At 42.3% G+C, this 9,116-nt stretch overlaps 1 protein-coding gene across 1 annotated transcript in view; it reads right to left on the bottom strand.

Annotated features, from left to right (window-relative positions):
- Positions 1-1,712: 1,712 nt before the first annotated feature.
- The window catches only part of LOC142879517 (exostosin-1a-like), a 30,434-nt gene continuing 23,030 nt past the window's right edge, over positions 1,713-9,116 (bottom strand). Inside the window, exons 5-11 of the mRNA XM_076012867.1 lie at positions 7,730-7,862; positions 7,137-7,255; positions 6,199-6,294; positions 5,017-5,106; positions 4,383-4,543; positions 4,102-4,273; positions 1,713-3,492 (exon numbers count right to left, since the gene is read on the bottom strand). Coding sequence (XP_075868982.1) covers positions 3,307-3,492; positions 4,102-4,273; positions 4,383-4,543; positions 5,017-5,106; positions 6,199-6,294; positions 7,137-7,255; positions 7,730-7,862 — 957 coding nt within the window. The 3' untranslated portion in view covers positions 1,713-3,306. The remainder of the gene's footprint in view (positions 3,493-4,101; positions 4,274-4,382; positions 4,544-5,016; positions 5,107-6,198; positions 6,295-7,136; positions 7,256-7,729; positions 7,863-9,116) is intronic.

Below are 9,116 nucleotides of genomic sequence, written 5' to 3'. Positions count from 1 at the left end.
GGTTCTCATTAGAAATCTAATTTGTGTGGTAGGATTTAGATACATGGATACATTTCAAAATATACTGAGTGGGAACACTTTTCAAGTGGGGTGCAGCACCCTGAAAATCAATTGGACAGACCACAACGACCCCTGAAGATGCAAACCTAATGAAATTAATGAGAACCGCTCCAGCTGTCAAGAATAAAAATGAAGCATTTCAAGTGTTTACAATCTATGAATCTTTTAATTCAATTCAATCAAGTTAGAAATTCCATACCAGGATGGTCTTGATGGCATGTGTGGCAGGATTAAGAGATCAAACCCACAACTGATCACAACAGTAAACCATACTAGCAAACCTTTACCATGTGACAGGTCCTCCAGTGCAGTGGCTTTTTGCTGCATTGGGATAGCAGAGGTCTATTGAAAGCATTAAAGCAGTTCCTCTTTCACATTGTTTTCTTGTTGGGGTCCATAGAACATACGGGATGTGGTTTTAGCCCTGAGTGCTCATTCTTCCTTCTTCCTTTTGGAGTGTTACAAGTAAATGTATTCTATAGTTCAGCTCTTTCATACTTCACATCTTTTCCCTATAAGAGTTTAGCCCAGTTTTTGGATGGTGTGTATGTGTGTGTGTGTTTGGTGCTAGCAATCTGTCCTGTAGCTGTTGCTCCAGCTGAGTTGGCAGCTCTCATGCACCATGGGATCATCCTGGATAGATGCTGTTATTTATGCAGCGTGTCTAAACCAATCATCCTGACACAGTTTTATGTAAACACAGCAGTTTCTTGGCATACCATGGGGTTCACACATGCACAGAGAGGAAGCTGAGTGTATTATTTAGGTTGGCTCTCTCTCAAAAGGCATAAATCTAGCAAAAAAATAGGTTTGGGAAGCCAGAAAAAGTGTCAACAGCAGTCCTCAGGAAGAGTAATGGACACCTGGATCTGGGATAAAAGAAAAATATTTTTCATTTAAGCGCAGCACAAAAGAAAGAAAAAACACACACAAGACAACTAGATTATATCAAACATTTTATTAGATTTTTTTTGTTTTGTTTTTATAAAATTCTTTAACAAAAAATGTAATTTACCCTCTATATTTCCATTTTAATCTCTATAAAATTAGGTCTGCATTTACAGAAGAGGCTGAAGAAAGCAGGCAGAGATTCAGGGACAATACTGTCTGATAAATACTGTTGGGGAGGGGGGGCTTTTGTTAGTGTTACATGCATTACTGCACTTGTGACAATCAGACATGGGGGGGCCCCTTCACGAGTATAATAATACATGGCAGTATGTGGGAAAAGTAAAGTTCCTACAACATTAAAGGCAGGAATGTCATTGTCAGATGTGTAGTGATAAGTCACATTCCAGTGTTAAACAACATAAGGGATGAGTTTTTTTGTTTGTTTTGTTTTTGGCTGAGCGCTGATGAAGAAATAAGCTTGCATGAAATGAAACAGGAACCTTTTCTTTGCATGAAGCAACCAACCAGGGCACGACACAAAGCGTGACAGTATTTCCTCTGAAGGCACGTCAATATACTGTGGGAACCCCTGCAAAAAACCTCACGAGAAAGGAAAAAGAGCAAGGATAAAGAATCTTACATATTGCACCAAGTTCAGTTTCTGAAATCAAAAAGGATTCTGCCTTGATACCAATTTGCTTTTGTTTTTTTTTAGCTGATAGCACATTCTCAGAAGGGTAAGTTACATGCAGCACCGCCTCCTCTCTTTAGCACTCACTTTTATTTCTTATACAATAAGACATTAATGAACCAAATAAAAATGGGAATACACGCAATTCCTTAGATTTCAAAACAAAACAAAACATAAAGCAGTGACACTTTGGCACGTTTTCCAGGTTAATGGTGCAGTTGGCTTAAACTAAGAAAAAAAAAATCAGCATTCAAAAGCAAAGCAATCAGAGCATCACAGCAGGCAGGATACTTTCATGAAGAGATAAACCCTGTGATGATGATATACAGTGGTTTTAAAACACATTCTAGATCAATAAAAACCTCTTCGCATTTCTGAGTGATATGAACATGTCAAGTGACTGCGAATGGAACCCGGCACTCACCAGAATTTTGCAGTGGAAATGATTTGAACCTAAAGACTAAGATGAAGTAAGCCGATGAAGAGGGCCATTTGTATGAAAAGCATCGTTTCGGTTTGCAAATTGCCCGTCAAAATGTTACCAATGCAATGCTTGACATTAACAAGGGGGTAATGATGTCATGTGAAAGTATTTAAAACAAACAGAAAAATATCAAAAGACATTTCCTATAAGAAGCTGATGTCCTCCCACGCTTGCTTCCTGTCACTTTGCACCCATTTGTTCTCAACAAGAAAATGAAGAAAAAGCAATGGCAACTGTGTGTGGGCTCTACAGATAAATGCAGAGATCTGTTCCTACATTTCACAGTGTTATGTGTTTAAAGTAGATTGTTGGTTGGCTTAAATGGCTAAATTCAGTCTTCATTTATCAACGTCATCTTTTAGAATCTGCTAAATGGACATTAAACTTCACACATCACTTGGGCAAAGAATGAATCACTTTTTTTTTGAAGAGAAACAAAAAAAGAAAGAAGAAGAAGCCAGATTTTTTTTAAGATGGGGGAAAAAAACAAAACAAAAAATATACCTTCTGCTTTTAGATAAACTTGAGGCACTGTAAATGTCAGCTGTCAGGGAAGGGGTAAATAAGAACCAACTGTGGTCTCCATTGCTCTCTCAAACTGCCCTGCAAGTGGTTTAATTAAGACAATGCAGAGAGAGAGAAGTGCTGGCCATTCATTCATTCATTGTATAAAAAAGTAGGTACACACAATCCCAAAATAGCATTAGTGTTTTTATAGTCAGAATTACCGACAAAATGGTGTCAGCAAAAAATTTATAGGAACCTGTGCAGAGTGTGTACAGCAAGACAAACAGTCTTATCAGTGGGGGTGGAGCAACCTCCGATATCCAACGACTTTGACCGCTTCGGTTTAAAGTCCAGTGGTTAAGGAAGGAGTCCTTGAGTTGCTGGGAAATGAAGTGTAAATATGTGAACCTGTGAGCTCTGCTGTCCCCCAGCAGGGAGAAAAGACGGGAAGGAGAAATGGTCTTTGACACAACCAAGGAGGCCAATGAATGTCTGTCGAATATCAGTTAAAGAGTTTATTTTCCCCTTCTTCCAGTTTCCATTTGCAATTCTAATAGTCCGTCCATGCAGTCATGGACAAGCTTGGTGCTCTTAGTTTCCACCCCCTCCCCCACACTGCTCCACCTTTTTCTTGTGTCCAGCGAGCGGCAGGGGAGGGCGGGGTCAGGAAAGGTTATAGCCTCTCAATGTCCCTGTACTTCTTCCTCAGTATTGACACTTGGTCTTTAAAGAGGACTGGGTCCAGCCTCATCTGTGAGTGGACCAGCGGCATGGTGCCAAACCAGCTGGCAAACTTGTTCATGCAGGTCTGACGCTGGGCAAAGTGGTCCGGGTCAGCCCAGCGAGACGCCCGGGAGCTCTGGGAGAGAATGAGGGAGAGGCACAGGGTGCGACAAAATGTAAATAAAAAACAAATGACCATCAACAAGGCTAAAAACTTTCAGAGACATTTGTGGCTATTACTTTGGGAGTCATATGTGTGGGTGCGCTACATAAGCGATCAAATGCATTTGGAGTGCGACGCGGTGCGAGACTAATAATAATTAGAGACAGTAATTAAAGAATTTGCAAAAAAAAAATTTTTTAAATGATGTAGTTCATATAAACAATAGTGCAATCCTAGAAAGATGGAGAGGCGTAGAGGAAGAATAGAGCTGCTGATCTGTCTTTGTTTGGGAATTTATAATATAATTAATGGAACATATTTCTGGTAGCTTGCGAGGTCTTCTGAAATCCACCACTGTTGTTGCTGGCACTGTCATAAGCCTCTGGAATGTTTTTTGTTTTGGTTTTATTTATGAAAAAAAAAAGAAGAAAAAAAAGACTGCGTGATTTATTTTGTCTCTGTAGCCAGCATCAAAGAGGGCCAAGAGGCAAAGCCCACACACACAAACACACATCTGGTGTAATTCAGGCGCAACAGTCACAATAATGTGTATGAACTCACTGCGAAAATGTTCCAACTCACCTGTCCCATCATCGTCTCCTTGTATTGTTTCTTCTGCGTGACCTTAATGGGCGGCAGCTTGGACACTGAAGATACCAAAAAGTTCATCAAGATGTCCTCGCAGTTGGACATCTGGTCCACCATCGTCTTCAGGCTGGCTGGAAGGTAGCTGGTGTACAAGTGGTGGTAGTATCTAAGAGAGAGTACGCATGCAGAAAGTTAGCGTTGGGCTAAATGAGAATATTGGTGGAGGAGGAGCGTGATGGAGGAGGAGCGTGATGGAGAGGCAGCGAGGACTGTACTTGTGATAGATTGCAGCCCCCGTCAGCACCATGGAGTAGTCGTTAGTCCACTTGGACGTGTAGCCCCACCGCTCCTTGCCGCTGTCCCAGAAGTGGCTGCGGGCCGGATAGCCAACGATGCGATCTGGGAAACTCTGCCACACTGTGAAGGCAAAGTCCACCTGGGTCGAGAAGCGAGAAGAGATATTAGATAAATAATATATTATAGATACACTACCAGTCAAAGGTTTGGACACATACTTCTGATTTAATGGTTTTTCATTTTCATGGCTATTTACATTGTAGATTGTCACTCAAGGCATCAAAAGTATGAATGAACACATATGGAACATGTATTAAACAAAAAAGTCTGAAATAACTCAAACAGGTTTCATCTTTTAGATGATCTAGAATAGCCACCCTTCATATAAAATATATATAACATAACAGATTTAGGTATTTAAAATGTTTTTCTTTTGCCACATTGATCAACATATCTTGGTCATATATTTGATGTCTTCAGTAATATATCTACAGTGTAGATATATATACACTGTATTCTTTATAGTAAATAACTTCAGTCTTTATAGTAAGAAACTTCACTTTCACTAAAAAATATTGTTAAAAAAAACAGTTTGATGTTTAGTTTTCTGACCTCTGTGGTGGAGAGCACGGTGTCCTCATCGAGGCTGAGCACGGCATCGGTGGGGATGGTGTCGTAGGGCAGGAAACGGCTGCTTATCACCTGAAGTGGTATTACAAAACAGGCAAACGCACATACAGACTGTTACTAACAGCTAAAAAAAAAAAGAAAAAAAAAGTGTTGCTCTGCAGGCCCATCGATAAACTCCAGGCGGACGACGGTTACAGGTCTCAGTCTGCCTGTGCCAGAGAGCTTATGACGAGGCGTTTACACCAGACTTGGCCAAACAAGCAAGCTGACAAAACAGCAGGGACGGCAGAAAACGCAGCTTTTCAATGATAAGCTTATACCACGGACGCAAATCATGCACAACATGAAGCAAATCCCCTGCTCTGATGGGGCCTGCGTCCTGTCCCTTTGTGAGACTTTGTATCTTTGCAGACGACGACTGCAAATGCACACAAAGGAGGGCTTTTCTTCAGAAAGGCGAGGCCCTGATCAAAATGGTAATATTTTGAAATATAGTGTATAATTTTCCCCCTCCCCTGTCAGCAGGAACATTATTCACCTCGTTCCACCTGCGGGCTTAAGCAAAAATAACAAACAGTGGATAAAAGAAAAGGGATACACGCTTTGATGTCGCAAAGTTGGTTTTTGCCAAGCCGCGCCGCACTATGCAGCTTTCCAGCCACATCAAGGACTCATCAAATAATTCTAAAATTGTCCCATATTGCTTAAAAAAAAAAAACCTAAATCTGTCTGGAATCGTAGAATGCTAATTATACTGCTGTAAAAAAAAAAAAAAAAAACAGCACGGCAGCTTTTCTAACTGACCCTAAACACTTTTTCTTCTATTTAGTCACCGAACGACCCTTTGAGACTGAAGAGTCAAATATTCCATTTAAATGTTAACCTTTAATTACAAGAACAGGCAGCTGGTTTTTAATTTTCTGAAGGGAATTCACTTGGAAAATGCTGTGCTATGACAAGAAAAGGAGGAAGGAAAAACCCACTTATTACAGTAACACAATCTTGCAATGCATGTCATAACTGGATCATAATCTAAGGGCGATGGAGTCAAAAGTGCTCTCAGTAAAAGGGTGTGCAGCATCCTCAGCAGTGCTGACTAGAGACAGACACAAAACACTCAAGTTTTTTTTCTCTTCCTTTTTCTATGTATTATTATCGTTTTACCTTGCTTTCGCCCTCTATAACAATGACGGGCACCGAGGTGGGAGGCCAGCGGTGTTTAGCAGGAAGAGGTTTGTCACAGTTCCACAAAACAATCACCTGCAAGAGGAGAAAACACTCATCAGAGTGAACAGCAACGCAGTCGTCCTCATCTGCATAACCGCGAGAAACGTGTCAAAATAGAAGTCTTTAATGTAGGCGACCCTTCCCAGAGTTGTAGTATATTTACACTTCAAAACCACACGGCACCATAAACCTCTCTTTCAGTTCTCATTTTAAATAGCTGAAATACACACAACATTATTTTTCTTCTGCAGTTCTATTTAAAATACGTGACACTTTCCCCCTCATGCTTAAGAGCCCCCCCCCGCGCATTAGCATAGCGGCGCCACGTGTGTTAATCCAATCACTTGATGTACAAAAGGGTTTTCCACGCGCGCACAAAACATCTTTCTTCACCTCGGAACAAGGAAGTAGTCTGATTTTGCTTGGCTAGTGAGTCAGGAACACAGAACAATTGTTTGGAAAAACTCACACCCGAATGAATCATGAGATTTCCAGAAGGCGACTAATTACATCAGTTACTTTTTTTTCCGTCGGACTGTTCCAGTGACTCACTCTTCCTGTGCAACTACATTGCACATTTCAGCAAACAGACATGTTTTCCCCCAGTGATTAGGCAGATAAGTAAATAAGTGAATACAAGCTGGAATCTGAGGAAATGTAAGTACAATTTTCAACTAATTATTGTTAACGGTTGTTGTCAACACACCCAAGAAAAACACAGTTTATACAGACTGAGCAGTTTTACTCTCAGTCTCTCTGTCTGTCTCGAACACTTTCTCAATAATGTGAATTTCTGTTTTGAATTGTTTTGAAGGGAAGTTGACCGATTTAATGAACATGACAGTAAGTTTTTCAGTGTGCGTGTGTGTAATTACCTGAGCGCAGTACTGGGATTTGGCCACAGCAACAATCAGCTTCATGACTGGCTGAGACTGGGACACCAGTGGGGTCACCACATAAATAATCGCTGTAAACTTCGGGTAGGGTTTTATACCTAAAAACAACCAGAGCAAATTAAAATGTTAAAAAAAAAACAAAAAAAAACAAGACCACCAGCACCCTAACCTACAGTTAATTAATTCAAATCAAATTTCATCTGTGGTTGATTCTTCTTGTTTACCTGCCCTTCAACATGACTACTGAAAGCTAATTAGTTGAGGAGCTGGTTCCAGTTGGGCACATCAAACACATCTTTGACAGGTCGGCCAATTAACCGTGCCCAGTTACAGCACGCCGGGTCTAAAAGGTGAGCCTCTGCGACACGCCAGGAGCGAGAGTCAAACTGCGGCGCTCGCGGCAACGTCACCGGTTCTCGCGTTTCCGAGGAGCCCCGACAGCTGCCACAGGCCAGCTGCTCCCGTGGTTTTGTTCGAAAAACGGAAAATCAGTCCATCAAGAAAAAACCTCCGGGAGTGCCATTAATGTGGTTCCTGGCGTGCAGCAGCTTCCGCATGAATAATTAACTGACCCAGCTTGGAGTAGTAGAAGGGGAATTCTCCCAGGTACGTGGAGTACTGTGGAAGGGTGAAGAGGCCTCCAGGCAGACTGTTCCACATGAGGCTGCTCCTGCACGCGCCCCGCAGCACGCGGTCCTGAATGATCTGCAGACACGGAGAAGCGCAGGACATACAAATGAGTGCGGGGAGCGAGCTTGTCAGCGAACCCGCAGACTGTGGAGAAGGTGGGTGAACTTCTTCATTATTCAAATGAAGTCGCTAAACATATATTCACGTTTTTTTTCTCTCCCCGCAATGTGGCAGGTGACCCGGAGACTCGTTGTGCTGATTAAATCTGCAGACAAATTAAGGCGACGGACGGCTGTGTACGCAGAAACCGAGCCTGCGTGAGGACAACAAATGCGGTATAATGAGGCGCGTTTCCAAGTTTGTCATAAATGCAATTACTATGGCAACGCCGGCTTCACAATATCACCTGGAGGAACATCTGTGGAAATCTGGGCAAACGACCTGCAAACACAATCTGTTTTCAAAAAAGGACTTAGATCAGATCCCCAGGATTTTATCTATATATAAATATAATTCTGCAGACTCTGCTGTGATTCCAATCTCAAAAACTGACACATTAGCAGGCTGACACGAGCCACAGCATCAACTGCTTTCCACCTCGCAGCGAGAGCGTACCGTGATAAAATATTAAGCTTTCTCTGCCGAGGAACTCAAATCATGTCGAGTTTTCTGTATGTAGGACACAGCCGTGCTGGAGAGGCTCTGCAGGTGCAACCTGCGCCTTAAAGCTTGGCTTCTTTGCAGTTAAACAGCCGCTGGACGGTTTCCATCCAGAGGTAGCTTGGAAACAGAGGGAAAATCTTGAGCCAAGTCCCACCGACGTTTTACAGGTCGCGGCCCTGCAGTTTTGAGCTGAAACAGGGTCACTGTGCTGGAAGTGAAAGCAGATCGAGGATCGGCTTCTCTGGGATGTAACTTCACACCGCTGACCGAAATCTCTGCCGCTTACCGTCCGTCTCACTCTCGCTCTCCGCCTCCTGTGGCGAGGACGGAGACGAGCAACAAAAACCACACACACAGGCCGATATCTTTTATGGACACCTGAACACCATAGTCAGAACATTATACAAACGCACAACAATAATAACGGACCCGGAGGACAGAGCGTTGGAGGAGAAACATGCACGAGGCGCCCTGAAAACATCTCAATATCCACAAAGTGCAATAGACAAAGGGGTGAAACCAAGCCAAGAAGAAGGAAACTGAACAGAAGAGGGAAAAGAAACCCGCAAACCACATCGAACATCAGACGAAGGAATGAAAAAACTGCCCCCGGCAGTAGAGTTTATATCTGTGTAAGATCTGTTACCTCTCCTAAAAAATAAAATT

This window comes from Nelusetta ayraudi, unplaced genomic scaffold (genome assembly GCF_046127955.1).
Source record: "Nelusetta ayraudi isolate G7.1 ecotype Tasmania unplaced genomic scaffold, CSIRO-AGI_Nayr_v1 ptg000136l, whole genome shotgun sequence".
NCBI classification, from domain to species: domain Eukaryota; kingdom Metazoa; phylum Chordata; class Actinopteri; order Tetraodontiformes; family Monacanthidae; genus Nelusetta; species Nelusetta ayraudi.
This window is presented reverse-complemented; position numbering and strand designations above follow the sequence as displayed.